The sequence below is a fragment of the Cavia porcellus genome, unplaced genomic scaffold (genome assembly GCF_034190915.1).
Source record: "Cavia porcellus strain 051 isolate PalLab524CR breed Dunkin Hartley unplaced genomic scaffold, mCavPor4.1 scaffold_22, whole genome shotgun sequence".
Classification (NCBI taxonomy): domain Eukaryota; kingdom Metazoa; phylum Chordata; class Mammalia; order Rodentia; family Caviidae; genus Cavia; species Cavia porcellus.
The window spans coordinates 11,212,516-11,233,651 of NW_026947505.1; the positions used below are offsets into that span (position 1 = coordinate 11,212,516).

Genomic DNA, 21,136 nt, shown 5'->3' on the forward strand with positions numbered 1-21,136 from the left:
TAATCTAAAACACTAGATTCTGAAGGAAGACATGGAAATGAAACGCCAAACTTTGGATCAACTGAGTGAAATTTGCCAGGATGTGGGGCAATTACTTGACAACCCCAAGGCATCTAAGAAGATGAACAGTGACTCAGAGGAACTGACTCAGAGATGGGATTCGTTGGTTCAGAGACTGGAAGACTCCTCCAACCAGGTACCTTTTGATATGGATGGTTTGTTATATAGTGAGTAAAATTTACATATTCAGATTGGTTCTTGTGAAATAAGACAAATAAATATACTACGTGTTTCCTTATATTTGATGAATAATTGGTATGAATTGGTATGGAAATCTTCATATACCTACAGTGGATTTGAATTGATGGAAAAATTCTAATCATAGCCATAGTTTAATCTGTAGTGATTGAGACTACCTACCCAAGAAGATAATATAGTCTTACAACTTTAAATCATAATCTCGAAAAATATTTTAGTGAATTGAGATATAACTTTGGTTTATACACGAATGTTTATAACAGCATTATTTATAACAGTTAAAAGTGGAACAGCCCAAATATCTGTCAAAAGATAAATGGCTACACAAAGTGTGGTATATCCATACATTGAGCTCCATATGTTACTTTTTTATATATGATTTGTAAAATGAACGTATGTTTGTGGTAAATGATAAATATATTCCTTTTAGGGAATTGGCATATATATGGCAAATAATTACATATGTACACACACACACACACACACACACACACACACACACACACACGTATATGTGTACAATTCCCCACAAGGAATGGTAAGAAGTTGTGGCCTGTGTGTCAACCTGGATGAACCATGAAAACCTCATGCTAAGTAAAAGAAGCCATGATTCCATTTATACAAGGTGTCCAGCACAGGTAAATCCTTGCTTAGAAAGTGGAGTTGTAGTTGCCAGGGCTTCGGGAGCAGGGAGGGGAGTTGTCTGCTAATGGGTGTGAAGTTTATTAGGAGTCAGGAAGGAGATACTCGCAGCCTACTAATAGCTAATGAATGGGGTACCTTTGCAAAGGGGGAACAGTAGGATGTGTGAATTGGATCTCCAAAAAGCCCTTTCTGCAAAATTAAACTGAATGCTGTTTCTTCCAGGTGACTCAGGCTGTAGCAAAGCTGGGGATGTCTCAGATACCGCAGAAGGACCTGTTGGAGACGGTTCGTGTAAGAGAACAAGTAACTACCAAGAAGTCTAAGCAGGAACTGCCTCCTCCTCCTCCCCCCAAGAAGAGACAGATCCACGTGGATACTGAAGCTAAAAAAAAGTGAGAACAGAGAGAAGAATTTCCAAACCCCAAATTGCACATAATGTATTTGATAGTTGGCACTTACTTGGTACTAATCATTAATCAGGATGCAAATTCTAGACATACTTATTATTATGGAAGTTCCGCTACTGAACGCCTTTGCCTCTTTTGAACATTCTGCTTTATAACCTAGCAAAGCATCAGGTGTCCTGGATAATTTTCTTAGTCCTGTGTTCAGTTAGCACAAGTGTGTGATGGAGCCCTTCTTTCTTCCTCTTTTTCTGTTTACCTTGAAAGGATATGATTTCCTGCAACTTCTCATTTGTTTTTTCTTTCACCATTTGCAGTTCTGAAAATGTTGCTTTAAGTAGCTTTCGTATTCATAAATCTCCTTTATCCTTTCTTCATTAAAAGCACTTAATTTCAGTTGAGTGAGGTGGCAAGGGATTTAAATGCAGTTATTTGAGAGGCTGAGGCAGGAAGATTGCAAGGTGAGTGCAGGTAGCTTAGTAAGACTTTCTCAAAATAAAATAGGATAAAAGGGCTGGGGTGTAACTCAGTGGCAGAGTGTTCGCCTAACATTCATGAAACCTTGGATTCAAATTCCTTTGTTAATTCTTTTGGAAGACTTGTTAAGATTCTTCATGTTTGGCTCAAAAGGTGCATCTTTAGTTAAAATACCTCTTCGTGCTTTCCTGATTGAAGAGAAAACGGGATCTTTGTCAGGAGCCTTGGCAGAGCTGATGTATAGACATCGGGCACTTGCTGGTATTAGATTTCCATTAAACCACACGGCATCGTGGTACTGTGTGGTACTGTGCCCTCCTCCACACTGTGAGGCTGAATCCTCAAAACAGCCTTCGGAACTCACGGTTATTCTGCCCCTTTGCAGTAGGATCTCGGGCCTGGGGAAAATAGGAAATTACTTGGGGCCTGAATAAAAACGATATGCTTTTCCTAATTTGGCTTTGGTTAGACATAGCAAAATTCTGGTTTTATCAGATAATTTAGTTTCCTTTTCTGATGAGCCTGTTTCTGCCTCCCGATGCCTCTTCTTGTAGTACCAGTGAGCTTTTGAGGTGTTGGCTGCAGAATCTGTGCTTAAGGAGCTGTGGCAGCCCAGGAGGAAGGTGTAATTAGTGTTGGCATAATTTTACCTCTTCTGAGTGCCTGTATGTATGTGGTCAGAGGTATCAGGCCGTGTATGCCTCCTGTGCCCACTTTGTGGGTTCGTAAGGCGGGAAGCTTGGGGAAGACTAGCATGCCCCACTTTGAATGCTTAGTGTACATTTAGGAAGCTTTTTGCTGTGAGAAATGAAATCCTTTGTTCAAAGTGTCTTGCATGATGAGGTCACTCTTGTTTCACGTTACAGGAGTCCAGAGGCTGGGCAGTCTTAATGGGCTTCGGCAGCCCTCCACATTGAGTGCCTGTCCTTTATGTATGGCAGTTTTCACCCCCAGCCTTGTTCTCCAGCAGGCTCTTCAATATGGTACCTCTTTGCTACGGGAAGACAACTGTTCTGTTCCAGTTTTCATTGTCCTAAAATCCAGAGTGCAGTCGTTCCCACTGTGTGGCTTCCAGAGCATTATACCTTCATTCCCCTGTTACCTGGTCTTGGAATGGGCTGCCCCAGCAGTGGGGAGCCTCCGTATCCACCGTAACCTGGGTGCTTACTTCCTCCAGTCTTCTCTTGACTCTTGATCCTGCTGGCTGTGTTGTACTGTTGTTGGTGTTACTTTATCATCTGTGGGGATAATGGGAACATTCATTTTCAGAGTGTGGGCATCTGTCACTGTGACCTAAGATCATTTTATCACTTTTGATCCTTTGGAGGGCAGAGATTGACTGAATCTCCAAGGTTATTTTTGATAGGTAATCTCTGGATGGCCTTCCTTTTCCTGAAAAAGTAAACAGAAATCTGCTCTTAGGATGCAGGAGGAAGGAGCTCTGCTTCTTGACAACTTCACTGCTAGTTATTTGCCTGGAGCAGCACAGAATCCATATGTATGCTAAATTAAAGCTCTGTACAGCCTGGGTTCTCTAAAATTGAAGAGTTAACTGAGCTGTAAAAGATCCTAGTCAGGAAGGGACCAGATACTGGGATAATTTCCTACCTAGGAGTTGGAAATATGACTGCTGGGCCTAAGAACCATGAAAATTTGGGAAAGAAAAGCCTAAATTATTAACTTTGAACCTCACTGGCTGTAATTAGGAGGGCAGGGCCATTGGAGGCTATAAAACTTTTGGAATGGGAGCCTCCTTAAGGGGAATTACTTAGTGCTTCTGGATTGATGAGAGGTAGCAGTCTGGAAAGTTTTATGTGACCCTCAGGTGATGATGCCTGAGGTGGGGGAGGGGTGTCTAGACGCCACGTTAAGTCAGAGTTTCAACAAACACCCAGGAATGTGGAGCAGTGTTTGGTTGGTTTCGGCTGGTAGCTGTTCACTGATTAACTTCTCTTACTCTTCCCCTTTCTCTGCTCCAGTATTTTAGAATAAATTTAGGACATCTCAGAATTTTTGTTGTATGACATATTACCAGGAAAACTTACCTGGAGGAGAGGACAGTTAGTCACAATTCACTAGAAATATGTGCAGCACAGTTTCCCAAAAGAATTGGGGCTACAGCCGGGTTGCTGCTTCACCTTCTGAGATGCTCTGCACGGGGAGCTGTGCCTGCCTTGTTTTGAATCGCGGCTCTGCCATGTGTTTGTGTGGACAGTTACTTAAATCCTCCGTGAGCTCAGTTTCTTCAGCTCCAAAAGGGGTAACATTCCAGCTCCTCAGGGAACACAAAAGTAACAGGATTCTATCCAAGCAGAAAGCCCTTGCTTATTCCCAAGCGTTCTGTGGTTGAGGGCAAACTCCTGAAGTTGTGGAGCTTGTGATTCTTGGCCACGCTGTCAGTTATTTTTCTCCTCTAGGTACTGTGTATTCCTGCCACACCTAGTTTGCAGTTTGCTAGATGGGCCTTTTCCTTTCTTTGTTTTCCCTTTACAAGGAAAACTGCTAAGCAGAGCCAAGTTCCACCCTAGGAAGCCCTGCCTTCCTTCCCTGTCCGGTTAGGAGCTGCTCCTGTGCACTCGGGAGTCAGCACCTAGCACCTTTCCTTTGCTTCCCAGTGACTGGAGGCTGCGTAAGGGCTGAGATTCGTGTGTCTGACTCACCTGGCTCTCAGCGGTCCTGCCCAGCTGCCTGGACTGTGTGCTTGGCTTTTCCTAAGGCTCCGTCCTGACCTATAGAACAGAAGAAGGCATTGCATTTAGGAATGTTTATACTAGCTCTTTTGTGCTATCATCCAACCAAATCCAGTTTTTGTTATCCACAAAAGCTTATAACAATTCCAGTAAAATTTTTATGTAATTATTTGATTAATTCAGTAGCATTGTAATATTATTCTTTCCATACTCTTCACTGTAAAGATATGATCTTTTTCATGGCTGCTGTTTCTGGGTTATTGTTTGAAAACACATAACATGATGGATGTCTGAGTTGTTCTTTCTCAAGCCAAATAAAACACCAGGAGAAAATAAATGATAGATGGTAACCTATGAATCTTAAATCAGGTTTGATGCTGTCAGTGTGGAGCTGTTGAACTGGATTCTGAAATCCAAGACTGCCATTCAGGCCACAGAGATAAAAGAGTATAAGAAGACGCAGGAGACTTCAGAAATGAAGAAGAAGTTGAAGGTAAAACATGAAACAAAAATTATTCCAGTGGATAAAAACATCAGGCTAGGTTTCTTGTGGTCTTGAAGATGTGGTGGGGCTGAAAGCTTCCTGGGGGAAAAACCTGGACAGCAGATGACTTGTAGAGGTACAGTCTGAGTCCCTGCTTCTACATTGTTTCAGTCCCTGTAAGGAAGGGAATCATTTTTCCTTTTTCCCCACTCACCACGAGGGTGTGCCGTAGGCAACATTTCCTAAGGTGATCCAGTTATCTTTACTATTTTTTCACTCGTGTAAGTTTTCTTTGTCTGGTATCTAAGAATTTAGGACTTTCTGTTATTCCTAAGCTTTTTATTTTTCTTTACCTTTTTGTCTTTTTGAGACAGGATCTTGTTATGCAGTTCAGGGTGGCCTTGAGTCACTTTGTATCCCAGGCCCCTCTGAACTTGCAAGGATCCTCCTGCCTCAGCCTCCTGGGGGCTGGGATTGATTACAGGTATGTACACCACACCCAGCATTCCGAAGTTGTTTTGCTTTTGGGTATAGCAAATCAGTTCACATCTCAAAATTTCTTCAATGTATTTTCTTTAAAGAAGAAACACAGTTTTTAAAAAATAAATGCAGTCAGTCCTTTGGATCTTTGGGGCGTAGATTTAATCAACTGTGGATCAAAAATGTTAAGAAAAAGTTTTCCAGGAAGTATCACAAAGCAAATTGCATTTCACTTCCTGGAACCCCATGCTGCATCCATGAGAATGATGTGTCGTGTCGGGGTGACCTTCTGCAGCCTCTGCCGTGCCCCAGCACTTGGCTTTAAAACAGAGTCCGCTTCACATCTTGTTCCTGGAGTGAGGATGTGGGATGACTGGCTGTGCACTGCAATCTTCTCCTTAAAATATCCATAGTATAAGGATTATTCATCTAGCGTTTATTAAGTATTTTAAGTAATCTAAATTGGGTTTCTGTTGTTGTTTTTAGACTAGAGCTCACTGTAGTGCAAACCAGCCTGGAACTCACTGTGTGACCCAGGTTGGCTTTCATTGTGATCCTCTTGCCTCAGCCTCCTGAGTGCTGAAATTATAAGTGTGTGCTGCTAAGTCTGGCTGGAGAGTTTTAAAGCATATAGGAAGATGTGTGTAGCCTGAATGCACTCAGTGCAGCATTCACTTAAGGGACTTGGGCTCCTTGGAGTCTGGTATCAGAGGGGTGCAAGAGCCAAGCCCCAACAGTTATTGAGGAAAGGAGTTATTAAAGAGAAGAGCTCCTCCTTGTGCACAGAGCACAAAGTGCTAAAGCTTGGGTCATTAGCATTAAACGTAGTGTCATTACTTACGCGTTTGTAAGCAGTAGGATTGTGGCTGAAATTTGCATTACACTCTTAGACTTACAAGAACATCAACAAATAATACTAAACCTCAGAATATTTCTCCCTTTTTTTGCAGTGATCTCTGTTATTGCATATTCATTTCTTTTGACTTAAATCATTATTTTTATGATGTAGAATATTCAGATTATGTTTGTGAACTTAAAACATTAATTTTTGCTCTTGGTAAGAATTCATAGTGAACTTTTTTGGGGGGAGGTGAGAAAAGTGAAAGTTTTGTGGTTGTTATTGTTTTGTTTTGAAGTTACTTTTTCAGACTTATTGATCCCTGGAGTGCTGGTGTGCAGCGTGGATTTACATGTCTTTTTAATAGTGGAGTAGTCTCTTAGGTAAACTTGGATAGAAATAACCTGTAGAAAGTTCAAGAAGAGCTTTAAACATAAACATTTAAAATAGCATTAACATTACATTGAGTAGAAGCATTGGATACTTCATTCTTACACTGAGACTTTATTTGCAGGAATTAGAAAAAGAGCAAGCAGAAAGAAGCCCCTGGCTGGATGAATTAAAGCAAACTGGACAAACGCTTTTGGAGCAAATGGGAAAAGGTGGGGCCTTTGATCCCCCCCCCCACTCTTTTAAATGGTAACGCTGAGTAGTATTTGTGGTTGGATACGTTCAGCAGTTATTGTAACTCCCTAACACTCTTTTGCTGTGAAACTGGTTTTCAAAACTATTTTAGGCAACAGAATCTTTCAAAATAAAATCTCATGCTGGAGCTGATTATTAAAAATAGATAAGTCTTTTCTGCTTTGGCAATCAGAAACCCCGAAGTCCCAGCAGAATAGTTAAAATCCAGTGGCACAGAACATTGTAAACACATCCTCGGGATGTGTTTATCCTGGGATTTTTTTCCCACACGGTTTGGATAACAAGGGAAAACTGTACTTTGGTGACATTTGGAAAATGAGGTTATGTCAAGTTAAATTCATTAATATAATTTCATATTTGATCACTTCTGTTGCATTATAATATTTTCTAGGAATTTTTAAATAGTGAAATCTGATGCTACTTGTATTTGAAATTTTTATTTGTATGAAAGAATTTTTTTTTTTTTGGCCATGACTTGGAGGAGTTTCAGAATTAGCATTTTTGATTCATTCTTTGGTCTAGCTCTTTTTGGAGAGTGTGGGGAAACTGAGGCTTGAACCTGGGACCTTTGCATGGAGCTACCTCACCAGCTCCTCCTCCTCATTTTTTATTTTGGGTCTTGTTGAGTTGTCCACGTGGGCCTCGACTGCCTCAGCCTCCCAGAACGCTGGGATTACGCCTATGCCATCATGCCTGGCCCTTTTGCCAGCTTTGAAAGATATTTGTTGTACACTGTATTCCTAGTTCTAACAGGAGGTAAATTCTTTGAGGTGGGGGTGTCTTCTACTATGATCCTTGACTAGTGCCCCAGGTAACTAGGGCAGAATTAGGATAAAAATAGAGTTTTCAAAAACAAAATCTCCAAAACAATAATTTTCAGTCTTTAGTTTATGACTTCTTATTGTGGAAATTGTGACTATATACAAAGCAAATAGGATAACATAGTGAACTTCCTTCTACCAGCTACCTGCTTCACTAATTAGTGATATTTTGCCATTCTTTAATGATTTATTATTCTTCTGCTCACTCCTTACCTAGTAAAACTTACTTGTATTAAAGTATAGGAAGCCTAGTCATGGTGTTTAATAAACAGATAAACCTGTGTAGCTGACACCAACAAATCACTATGTAAAACATTTCCATCTCCCTGAAAATTCTCTCTCGTCCCTTCAGCTCAGCCAGTCAAGCCTCCTTGAGCAAGTCACTGTCCTTACTGTTGTGAATCTTAGATTATTTTTGCCTCTAGACCTTCAGAAAGTTTATTCCGTGTCCATCTGGGGGATTTAACACACAGACATCAAATGTGTAGCATGTACCCGTTTATGTGTTCTATATGCATCCATCTATCTTAAAATTATGCAAATGTATTTGTATCCCTCCATATATTATTAGTAAAGGCTAATTTCTTTTCTGTAAAGGAACACACACAAGTAGAACAGTATACTGTTTTGAAATCTACCCTGCTAGGATGTCCTAGTTATTCGGGGTGTAGGCGCCCCACTTGGGTGGGATGTTTATTTGGAAGAGACCTAAAGATAAAACCAGACCCCCATTTCCCTTAAAGTGTTGATTCTTTCAATCATTATAATCAATTGAGTATTAAATTTATGTTGAGCTCAGGCATAGATTCTTTGTCTCCGCATTGTACCTGGGACTCACAGTCTGGTGTGAATATGGGGCAACTTCCTGGATCTGAGCTCTGGATTCCCATGTCAGCTTCTACTTGGCCGGGCAGAATTTGTGTGCCGGAAATTAGTGATGATCCATAGGAAAGACTTCACCTCGGTGAGAAGTTGGCCAGGGGTGATATTTGTAGTGAGAACAGCAGGGAATTGAAGAGTGGATAAACTTGGGTTTTTCTGACTTACTCAAGTTTCATGCTTTTGGACAAGTCAAAGAATGCTTTTGTGTCCCTATTTCTGTGTCGAGGAATTGAGAGAGCTTATTAGCTGACTTTGCTTTTGCTCACTAAAACCTTACCATGAAATAGTAGTGTTCTAAAAATACATTCTGGAAGGTGGATGCAGGTGAGAGTGCTGTTTGCAAGGGCCAAGTTCAACATTGCAGAGCATTGGATATGTGGTTTTATAAAGAAGGATTTGGTGACCTAATTAATGTATGCTTGTCCAGCTTCGTAGGAAACATTTTATTTGTTGTGTTACAATGGGTTTTATTTCCCCTCAGTTTTAGTAAAAATAAAAGTACATTCACTAGAAGGTGATGATTCTGTTATTTTAAAAGGTTAATTTTTTTTTTAAAAGATGTATAGGGAAGCTGAGAAATGGGGCCACTGATCTGAGAAGAATCTATGTGTGTTGGGTTTAATTTTCTTACTTTTGGTTGGCAGGAACACCAGTGTTTTGTTAGGGAAGGAAGAGATGTGATTTTTTTCCCGGTCCCCCGTGGTCTTCACATTTTATTCGCTTACCCAGATTGTCAGACTCTCATATTCTTTCCTGCCTGTGTCTAGGGCCCTTAGTCGTGTTGCCTTTGTAGCTCCAGAAATGTTGAACAGGGGTGAAGGCACAATTGGGAAATTGTTCACTCCCCATTCCAGGAAATTTCAAGTAGATCTTAGAACATGAATAATGCGTTGGAGGATTTACTTACAAAATGAAATATGACCTCTCTCCACTTAGGTAAGGTTGTAGAGAAATGACTCAGTTTCATTAGAAAAGCAAATAAAATTCATTGGTAAAACACACACTCAAGCAATCATGTCACTGTTTTCCTGAAATCGGTTTCACCAAAAAGCTTTACTGCTAAGTTTAACCTTTCTGACAGATCTATTTGACTGAGCTTTGGGATCACTCATAGAGCTCGTGCATGTTTAAAAAAAGGAATTAATTTCATTTGATCTTCCAGGTGGATACACCTGATTTTATGGTTTGATTCTCTTGTTCCTGGAAATACTCAAGTAAAATAATACAGACTTACATAAAGTGGTGCTTTTGAATTGACACCAATTATGGATGGCTAGATAGAGAAGTTTATGAAAACTAATGGTGATTTTGTTGATCAGTTTTCTCATCACTGGAACCAAAAACCTGACACCCACAGCTTAAAGGAGGAGAGGTTTAATCCCTGTTTCAGGGGATTCAGTCCATGGTCACCTCGTTCCAAAGCAGCTGACATGAAATGATACATTCAAGATATGTCATGATGTTTGTATTTCTGATTTTCAGAGGATATGGTGTGCTGTAGGAATTTTGAAGTTACACTGTCTGTGTGTGGCTCATAAGTGAATTTTGTTTTCCATGCTTTTTTTTTTTGAATTCGAGCTCTCATATCCTGGGTTTTGATTACATATGTTTACAAAGCAGAATTGTTTCATTATCTTCCTACTCAAGTAATGAAAATGTTAAGCCCATCCTTTCCACATGTGCTCTGAATATAAAGGCTGCATTGCCTTTAAAATATAAAAGTAAATTTTTATACTTTTGATGGTATTTTATGCTAAGAGGAGGACTGTGAAGGACTGTGTGTATAATTTTGTCATCTCTAAGAACATTTTTATTTTTCAAAAATATGACACATTATTAAGATTATAAATTATAAATGACAAGATTCTTATAATTCACATAATGTTTTTAATGTGTTCTCTTTTTTTTTGGTACTGGGGATCGAACTCATGACCTTGCACTTGCCAGGCAGGTGCTTATGCCACTGAGCTAAATGCCCGGCCCCTAATGTGTTCTTAAAGTAGCTCATCTTCTTTGTTTTTATTACGACATGTTTGCAATCTGTAATGTTTACATTGCTTGTGTGGAGTTTGTACATGTACATAACACACTGTAATTCCCTCCACATCCCTGTTGTTTGCCGCCCTCTTGCCTTCCTCCATCTCTTCAATCCCTTTTCATTTAAGAAAGATCCATCTTTCTATTTTTTATTATCATTTACTTTGCTTTGTGTTTATAGTTTGGGTTTCTCATATAAGAGAAGTCACAAAGTTAAGCTTGTGGGTTTTATTTATCTCACCTGACACTGTGGTCTCAAGGTACATTTACTTTCCTACACATGACTCAGATTTATTCTCCTTTATGGCAGAGTAACACTCCATTGTGCATAAATACCACATTTTCTTTGTCTATTCATGTGTTGATAGACTTGTAGGCCATTTCCAAGATTTGGCTGTTAGGAACTATGCTGCTGTAAACATAGGTATGCGTGTATCATTGTAATATGATGTCTTTAACTCTTTGGAGAAGATGCTAGAAGGGACTAGCTAGCTGGGTCTTATCACTGCTTTTATTTTTATTTTTTGGTAGGCTGTGACTCAAACCCAGGGCCTTGCATGTGCTCTACCACTGAGCTACATCCCCAGCTCCTGCTGTGGTATTTTTCTCATTTGATCATCTTCGTACAGTGTGACCAGTGAGCTTACTGGTGTTTCTTGAATCCAGCTGCTGGCCTAACATTCCTGTGTGTAACTGGCCATTTAACAGCAAAAAGAATTCTTGCCATTTACTTTGCAATTCAGTGGACACTGTGGTTTGGTCATCATGGATTTGAATTGTCTTCGAGCTTAACTAGCCAGCTGTTTTTCAGTTTCTTAGGACCCAGGGTCCAGCTTCTGATGGCAGAACCCCAGGTGCATCCAGGCAGTTGATTTTATTCTCCTGGCTCAGAGTGAAGGCTAACAGTGGCGTGCTGCCAAGGGTGGATGCTCACATCTGTGGCCGGGGCGGTGTCCTGCTCTTTACTAACATGCTGTGGAGATAGCCATACTGCTCTGGAGTTGGCCTTGGAAGACACCCTTCTCCCTTTTAGATCAAGGAGTTAAAATAAACCTAGATATTTTCAGATGGCTTATTATTATTCTTGTGCTTAAAGGGACTTAAGAAACTGATCATAATATGTGACACTGGCTCACTATTCTGAATAAGTCAGAATATTAAGAATCAATTCCATGTGAGATTTGCAACATTACAGGAAAGGTCTGCTTATTTTATTTCTGTGCAGAAGGTCTTTCGACTGATGAAATAAAACACATCCTGGAGAAGATTTTATCAGAGTGGAAGACTATATCTCAGCATCTGGTAGATCTAACAAGGAAGGTGAAGCTTCAGGAAGATATAAATGCTTATTTTAAGCAACTGAATGAGCTTGAAAAGATTGTAAAGACAAAGGAGGAGTGGGTGCAGCATGCAGCCTTTTCTCAGGCTCCCCAGCGCCCCTTGTCAAGTTTGGAGGACTCCTGTCAGGTAAGAGGCCAGCCTTCTCCCGTACGCAGCTGCCTCTGCTCAGCCCTGTCTGAGGGGAGGCTGCCCTCCGCTGACTCACTTGGGGTGGACTCTGCCCTGATGAACTTTCAGTGGGGAGGTCCATCTGCAAGCACAGAGTGATGTGACCTCTTATCTCTTCTGTAGAGGGAGCTGACGAGCCTCCTGGACCTCCAGCCCAAAATAGAGATGGTGCGCGTGAGCTGCTCCGCCCTGCAGTCTGAGGCTTCTGTCCCGAGGTTCGTCCAGGCGGACTTGGATAGCTTCATGGGCCGCCTGCAGGCTGTGATGATGGCTTTACAGGGTCACCAGCAACAGCTAGCCAAGGGTAAACCGACTCCTTTGTTTCTCTTGCCCAATGACTTTAACACCTCCACTCTCTCAGTTCACCTTAATCTAAAAATTACTCCCCAAATTGATACTGAAGATACTTGGATTTTGCATGAGTTGTACTGTATTTTCCTCTCTTACCTGTGTGGATCAAGGTCTTAAAGTACGTTCGGTCTGTTTCCTGGACTCTCACATTTGATTGCAAAAATACACACAGTTTTACAGCACTGTAGAGTTGCTACTAATAGAATATTATGATTTTTAAAATTTTTTATTTTAAAGAGAAAAGCAAAATGAACAAGCAAGGAAGCACAAAACCAGCAACACGAGCAAAATGACAACAGCTGCAACAACTACAATAATAATACACCGTGGCAGCAGAGTTTCAAACCAAGATGATACAAATTTAACAGTGGTTGTTAAACTGCATATTCTTACCCTCAAAATAATTTCTCAGGCCACCAATACAGGCATGCAAGATCGATCAGACAATACAATTTCCCTCTGAGCATTTTTTCCCCTTTTAGTATAACTATTGTAACTTTTGAGTCTTATTTGCTCGTTCAGTTTTTTTATACTAGCAAGACAATATGGTGTCTATACATGCAAGTCTGATTTATTTCACTTATGAGTGTGGTTTAGAAGGTTTTTGTTTTGTTTGTTTGTTTTTTTGTGGTGCTGGGGATTAAACCCAGGCTCCGTGCATGCTCGGAAGCATTGTATCACTTACTACCCCTCCCTGGCCTCAGCTCGTAAGACATTTTTAGAGGAAGAACAAAGCTGTTTCTTTCTGTGATCATTCTCAGACTGAAATCTGACCACTAGTTTTTATTTGCTCAAAATGGTTAAAGTTTCAGCAGTATAAACCTTTTGTTAAAAGACAGCATATTCTTTTTCCAGAATCTGAAAAACTTTTAATGTGTTCTTTTTGAAATAAACTTTGCTTTGGAAAGTTCACTGCTACAGGTTTCCAAAATCATCCCTCCCTCCCTTCCTTCCTTCCTTCCTTCTTACCTTCCTTCCTTCCTTCTTTCCTTCCTTCCTTCCTTCCTTCCTTCCTTCCTTCCTTCCTTCCTTCCTTCCTTCCTTCCTCTCTCTCTGTGTCTCTCTGTCTCTGTCTCTGTCTCTGTCTCTGTCTCTGTCTCTCTCTGTCTCTCTCTCTCTCTCTCCCGTTCTCCTTAGGTTCGGCTTGCGTTGTTTTTTGTCTGCGTAGTGCATTTTCAGAAGCTGTGCGTGTAACCTCTATCTTTTGGCTATCGTAGATTCTGTGAGGTGTTAACAGTCCGCATGTGTGCATGTTAGGCAAATGGGTCTTGCTGCCTTTCTCCCGGACAGGGTTTTATGTCTTTGTTCATGGAAACAGTTAACCTAGAGTGTGGGATAAATGTCTGAGGGAGCTTCTTTGTTAGCTCACTGGTGCCAACTGCTTTCCTCGTGAAAAGGAGCAGACGGTGCTTTAACTGTGCTTGCGAGCTGGTCGCATCTCTTTGTACTTCGGATGCACTCGCTGCCTTCCCACCCAGCATAGCTTGTGTGGGACTTTTACTTCAGAGATGGAAGTGGATGCCAGGCCAGCTGGTCGTTGCCACCGCTGCTCCTCGGGTGCTAAGAGCCACCCCGCAGCAGCATGGCTTTGTCCACATGCCTGAGCTGAATGACTATGACTGGGGAGGATCTTTGTTTTCCTTTATGCTTTGTGTAGCAGTTGGGGAGGAGGAGGAGGCGATTATGTGGGACAAAAAGAACATTGTCCTTCCAGCTTCAGAGAGACATTTCATCATGATGAAATAAAGAAAAATGATAGTGAGTTACTCAGTATTTCAAGCATCAACATCCGCAGGAATGAAGTCACCATCTGACTCTTGGAAATGCCAACAGGCTGACCTATTTTATCAGCTAACGGGGACCTGTTTTAATTTTACTCATGAGGTCTAATTTACCGTGTATTGGAATTTACTTCCTATATATTGAGAATTAATGATACATATAATGAAGTAGCACTTACATTCTTAGCATTATTTTTTTAAAGTTTTTATTTCTTATTTTATAAAATTTGTGGGTTCACTTTGATACAGTGATCACATTCATCCGTGGAATTTGTACCTATTCATGATATATCTTGATTCTTTCCCCCAATCCTCTCTCTTCCTTCAGCCCTTCTTCCCTGCCTTATTTACACAAGCTTTGTTTCCATTTTCCCCTTCTATTCTTTCTTTTTTTTTTGGTTGCTTCTTCCCTTCTTCCCTTTCTTTTTCCCCTTCCCTTGAACATCTTTTTCCTTTTCCCACCATCTTTCATGCATTTTGGTCTTTATTTTCTCGTTCATTTCTCACGCATGAGAAACGAGATGTTTAAACATGTGCGTGCCATTTATTTCACTTAAAAGCATGGAATCGAGGTGCCTCTGTTTACCTAAAAGTCGGTGTTTTTACATGAACAGAACGGAAGAGCCAGCCTGGCCGTGAATACTTGGAGGCCCTGAAAGCGCTGAAAGAGGGGCTCGGCGATGTGGAGCGGAAGGCGCAGACCTCCCTGCGTGTCCTCGGCCAGCCTGCCGAGCTGGAGAAGGCCCTGCAGGGCAGAAAGGTAACGTGCGCGCAGAGCCCAGGCACCGGTTCTGATAGGCGCACTTCCAAAAGACATTTTTTTAGTGATTTAGAAAAATTGGTTACTTTTGTCATAACTGGCCAAGATTTTCATGCAATATGAAGGCTCAGTGGCTGTCATGTGGACCTTAGATAAAAGGAAAGATGGCTCTAAATACTGATAGAAGGAAAGTGCATTTTCGCCCTGTATTACTGTTAACCCAAACTTATCAACCTTTTCACAATCTGCTGAAATATCTTTTATAAGGAAAGGCGTATTAGTGGAATTAATGCTTCTATTTAAAAAGTCAATGTTGATTAAAAATACTTCCCTGGTTATCTCTGAGCAGCTATAAGGCCCTGTCCCTGGCCTCAGTGGATGTGCTATTCTCAGGGTTTTTAGTGTAGAGAACGTTAGAATAATAAACTCATGCAGTTTTGTTCTTGTTGGTAAATTGCTTGTTTTAGGGCCCTGAAGGTAGCCCACATTGTCACATGCGCATTAGATGCGTTGCCGTGTGGCCTTTTCATCTTTCGAACATTTTCCAGGCCCTTGGTGAAATCCTTGAGAAGCAGAAACCTGCATTACATAAGCTTGCTGAAGAAACAAAGGCTTTGGAGAAAAACCTGCTTCCGGATGTAGAAAACACATACAAGCAAGAATTCAGTGATGCCCAGGAAAAGTGGAACAAACTAAAGGTCACAGTTTCTGAAGATCTACGTTTGCTTGAAGAAACTGCCTCCAAACTGAGAGCTTTTGAGGTAAATTCAGGTACCATCAGGAGTTTGCTGTACTACAGAGCAAAAGGTGATTGTCGCAGGAGACTTGGGTGACTATGTTTTGAGTGATCTTTCTGGCCCTCTGTGTACTGTGCACCGTTAAGTCCCCGATTTACAAAGTTCTGTTCTGGTAGAGTCATAAGTTCAAAAAGGTAAGTGTTAGGTAAAAGATGGACCCAGTTCACCCTGTTTGTTTCTTCAGGTAAAAACAAGCTTTTAACTTTTTCTTGAATGAGCATTAAGCTGAGTGGGACTGGACTCTGGTGCTGATCCTGCTCCTGCATCCACCTGCTGAGAGATTTCTCCATCTCCTCTATCACTTGACCATGTTATTTGGCTACTACTGTTGACTTCATTGGCAGCAGACTTCACGTGTTCCGTGGCCTTGACCTGGTTCTTTAGAATTGTGCCAGTGGTTAAATGATTCATGTTGTAAGAACAACTGACACCCATCATCTTTTCCCCTTGGCCCAGTCTTTTGGTTATTTTAGCCCCTATTTCCATGGTTACTGTTTGCACATCTTAGCAGCACCCCCTCATCACTGCTGCTTTTCCTCCTGCTTCTGGGCATCCCGGGCTCTGACTGAGCCCTGCACAGCTGTGCACCACCGCACTGTGCAGGAGCACACAGCAGCACAGCTGTGACCACATCCACAGACAGCTGAGCTACTTCCGCGATTTGTTCGCATCTAGGAATGTTCATGATGCGAGGTCTTTTGTATCTGTGAAAGTTCTCAATGCAAATCCTCATTAGTCAGGGATTTACTGTACCAAAGTTAGGGCTTATAACTTACCAGACGTACTTCTAATGTGCTGGTGAGCACATGAGTTTCTGTCTTATGGAGATATCTTCTTGGCAAAGGAGAGGATAGTGAAGATACAAGAAAATTGCTTAAAAATGGCCAAAATAGAGTTTTAGCATGGGGAGGGGAGTGGTTACATGAGATAATTAATTAGATTGTGGTGGTAACTGCTGGAGGGGCAGCAGAAGCCAGAGAGCAGCAGACAGCTGAGACCTTGAGCACATTTGTTTGCTTATGGGATTGGGAAGTGAAGCTAAGACCTTTACAACGAGCTACATCTTCAGTCTCTTTTTACTGTTTATTCAGAGACAGAGTTTTACTATGTTGCTAAGCCTTTTTTTGAGGCAGCCTTTCACTGTAGTCCAGGGTGGTCTTGAACTTACTATGTAGCCCCGGCTGGCTTCCAACTGGTGGCAGTGCACCTACCTTAGCTTCCTGAGAGCTGGGCTTGCAGGTGTGTGCCGCCACGCCTGACTATATTCACTCTAAAGAACACTCCTATTTTCTTATTTGCTTGGAAAGAGTTGTTTGTTACTGTGATACTCACAGTTCACTTGGAAAAACTTCATATCCTCTCCCAAGTTATGAGATAACTGCAGTACATATTCATTTGCAGGTTAGCTCTGCTGTCCTATTTCAATGCCCAAAGCATAGTTTTTTTAGTTATTTAAGTTCTATTTGTCTTTAAGGTATGAGACATAGTAAGTTTAAGATTCATGCTATTTATAAAGATGCTTCTTTGGGACACAAATTGGTTTTTTTTTGGTCTTTTTCCTTTTTATCGGTACTGGGGATCGAACTCACGACTGCCTGCTTGCAAGGCAGGCGCTTATGCCACTGAGCTAAATCCCCAGCCCCCTGGGACACAAATTTTTAAATGAATTTTTATTTGTATAAGTAATGAATGAAAACTGCTCATTGTGAAGGAATTGCATGACATAGAAATGCATGGAGCAAACATTTAGAGTTCCTGTACGTCCTCAGTAACATTGTCCTTTCCTAGAAGCAGCTAATATTAATCACGGTTCCTTCTGCATATTAATATATTCAAAGTAAAAAAAAGAGAAGCCCACAAATATTGCTGTTTTTTCCCCAGGGTATAGACCAGATGATACTGAAGTTTGGTGAGGGTTTTGTAAATAGCTAGTTTACTGCAGAGCTTGGAATGTGAATTTCACTGTTCAAAACAACAGTGCCTTTCAGCAGCCCAAACATTTAAGCCTTGAAAGTGGTTTCTTGCCTGTTGGCTTATTTTTTAACTGCTTTATTTATCCATTAGGAATCCTATGATACTAGTAAGAGGCTCCTATCTGTGGGCGGGTTGTAGCTTTTTGTTATCGCTGGCGCTTAAGGCTCCATTCTGTGTGTCTGCATGGCCGCTTCCTCTGCACAGGTCGAGGCTGGCGTCCTCTGTGCTGGTAGTGTCAAGCTCAAGTGCATTCTGGAATTCCTCCTTTGTTTCTGTGCAGCACAGACCTGGTGACCCAGACTCCTGTTCCTGAGCACTAACACGCTAATCGCTGCTTTGACAGATCATCCTCGGCCCCCATCAAGGCAGCAAAACGATTGAAAGGAAGTGAAACAGGGAATTCTTTTTTCATTCTTCATTTGACTGACAGGATTTTCTCATGAATTGCAGGGATAAGATGAAATCCGATTTCTGTCCTTTATTCCTGGTGGAGGTATTTTAGGATTGGGGGCGTGAGGTGTTTCACTTGGTTTCCTCTCCCCTATTCAAGGCCCTCTCTGCAGTGTGTGATAAAGCTGGGGAATCGCAAACAGGACCCCAGGCGCACACAAAGCTTTCATTTCTGGCCTCTTACTGCTGTGCCAGGCTCCCCTGGAATCTCCCACTCTGGCCGTTTCTGTTCCCCGCTGCCTATCTCTTCCCTCTGGAATTCGCCTTCCGTAGGGTGCTCACAGCCCTGTCCTTTCCTTGCCCAAGCCCTGCGTGCATCTCTCCTGGAGGCTGTGTTGTGTGGGGGGCCTAGGATAGGTCCCAAAGGACCACCCTGGGCTTTCTCTGTCTCTGGAAACCTCACACACTCTACTTGCTGGGATTCCATGTGCTCCTGGGATTGCTGGTTCTTCAGGGTTTGTCTACAAGCTGTCTTCAGCCCTGTCCACCACCATATCCATAGCTGGAGAGCCCTCTCTCCTTGTGGTTCTGCGTGTGGCCTCTGCACTCTCCTGCTTCCGTCTTTCCCCAGGGGCGGGAGCTGCAGAGGTAGGAAGCGTGTCTGGGGCACAGCGAGGGCCTGCGGATGGCACGGCTGTGACCCTTATTGCTCTGTAGGTGCCTTTGTGCCCACCTGTACCTCCTGGTGAAGCTGGAGCTGTACAAACTGGCATTCCTGGTTTCCTCAACTTCGGGACACCTGTGTGGTCACTCCTCTCCCCTCAATTGCTGGGCAGGCAAAGGCACACCCCAAAATGGACTTGCGCCAACCAGGGTATGGGAGGGCACGGGCAGTGGTTTTCCACCTGGCAGAGCCAGGGTTTGAAATTATTTGGAGAAGATGTAATTTCAGGGCAGAAGGGTAGAAGGTGCAATAGTAAACGCTTTCTACAAGTAACATGCAGTATGAACCAGATGTTTAATGCATTTACTTCTTTCTAGGTAACATACACCTGATATAATTAATTATGTTGTAAGTTTTTCTTTCTCATTTTGAGTATGTATTCCCTTTACTAGAGGGAATGCTGGTGCCCTCTTAGATTTAAGAGCACGGTTAGTTTTAGGTAAATCAGTGGAGTGGCAATGCCATTCCTTGTCCTTCCTACTATGAGAGAACATTCTCTCAGGGTAATTTTTGAAGCTTACGAGTATTGTAAAACCAAACAAAATAGGAATCCTACTTTAAATGACTATACTAATTCTGATTTCACAGTTCTTTTTGTCTGTCATGGGGTAGAAATTGGCAGCTTAATAAGCTGTGGACATTCCAACACCTGGGGGAGGATAAAGATAAAATGCCAAGAATTTTAGCTGTAATCAAGTCTTCCAGGTTGCTGTGCCTTGGAATCTTAGTGTCCTAAGTCCTGAGTTACCAAGCTTTGTCTCCGCAGGCCCTAGCTCAGGAGAGGGGCTGAGGTGAGGCTGTGGGGGTGGTTTATTGCCTAATATTCCTTTTCTGTAATCCAGAAATAGTGTATTCTGCTGGGATGCTTATGCATCACTGCTTTTGATCAGGGGTGGGCAATTTAAAAGTTTGATCATTCCAAAGTAGAATATTTGATATTTCGATGTCCCAAAATACCACGTTGGTGGTATTTTGAATCTTAAGTACTTGTGAGTAAAATAGGAACAAGATGTGGCTGCCCTACAGTAGAATTTGTAGTTTAAACTTTACAGACATTTGTTTTAGAAATTTAGTACTAATTTTTATTGTTTCATTTTGCCTTACAAGAAATGAGATGCCCCAAAGAACTCTCTCTCTCTCTCTCTCTGTCTCTCTCTCTCTCTCTGTCTCTCTCTCTCTGGGTGTGCATGTCCATGTGTTTGTGTTTGCATGCCTGTTATATTCATGTATTTGTTCTGTAAGTGGATGGAGGTAAGGAGAAATTGAATACTTATTATCCTAGGTGGAAGACTCAGAATGCATAGCTGAGTGCTTTTGAAATGGATAGAGAAGCGTGGTTTCCTTTTTCTTTTGAGCTCCTTCATATTCTTTGTTTTTCTTTACCTCCTTCCTGAAGAATTGACTTTGATGAGCTGACTTTGGTTATTTTCCAAAAACAGAGGAAATGTCTGGCACAAGTAGATAGGGACACTTTTCCCAGTGGGAAAGAGGAGATCCTGTGGGAGAAGGGAGTGGGGAGCAGAGCGCCATCTCCTGTGATTCCCTGCACACAGGTGGCAGCTGGTCTTACCTTGGTGACCTTGCCCTTGCTCTGTGGCATGGCTGTGGGGCGGGGGTGCCCAGTGGATCCACTGCTGCAGGCGTTTCTTCTGTTTGGGCCATGCTTCCTTCCCCTGTCTTCCCTCCAGTGAGCTCTGTTTGACCACATCTGGTTAGAGGTAAAAGCAGTGGCTCTTTCAAATGGTTGCTTTCAAACAATTTCCCTTGAACAGTTAAAGATAGAACAAGTGTTCGTATTGGGAGCAGTTTAAAAAAACCAAACAGGTCTTAATGCAAACATCCCAATTCTGGCTGCTCATTCCTATGGCATCTCTCATGGGGCATGGCCTCTAAAACTTAGAAGCGATCAGTCTTGTTAGGAGGTTCATAAAGCAGTCAGTTTTGTAAATCTTGCCATTTATTACATGCTTCTCTGTGGCCATCTCTGTCCCCACTTACATCGTTTTCCAGAACAACCAAGCAAGGTTGTCATTTTTCCAACTTTGACTCAGTGAGCAAGTTAGTTTCTCAAAGCCATTGACTTGTCAGGCACTGAGCCTGGTGACCCAGGCGTCCCTTTAGGATCCACACAGCCTTTCTTAGAACTCTGTGAGATCAGATTCATGCACACGGGTTTTACAGTGAAACAG

The 21,136-nt window shown here is 41.9% G+C and overlaps 1 protein-coding gene across 7 annotated transcripts in view; it reads left to right on the top strand.

The window, feature by feature from the left end:
- The window catches only part of Utrn (utrophin), a 502,327-nt gene that overhangs the window by 155,597 nt on the left and 325,594 nt on the right, over positions 1-21,136 (top strand). For all 7 annotated transcript variants that reach the window (XM_023563244.2, XM_063233434.1, XM_063233436.1 and 4 more), the window contains 8 exons: positions 17-196; positions 1,126-1,295; positions 4,844-4,967; positions 6,791-6,878; positions 11,887-12,128; positions 12,294-12,474; positions 14,917-15,062; positions 15,611-15,823. In XM_023563244.2, coding sequence (XP_023419012.2) covers positions 17-196; positions 1,126-1,295; positions 4,844-4,967; positions 6,791-6,878; positions 11,887-12,128; positions 12,294-12,474; positions 14,917-15,062; positions 15,611-15,823 — 1,344 coding nt within the window. The remainder of the gene's footprint in view (positions 1-16; positions 197-1,125; positions 1,296-4,843; positions 4,968-6,790; positions 6,879-11,886; positions 12,129-12,293; positions 12,475-14,916; positions 15,063-15,610; positions 15,824-21,136) is intronic.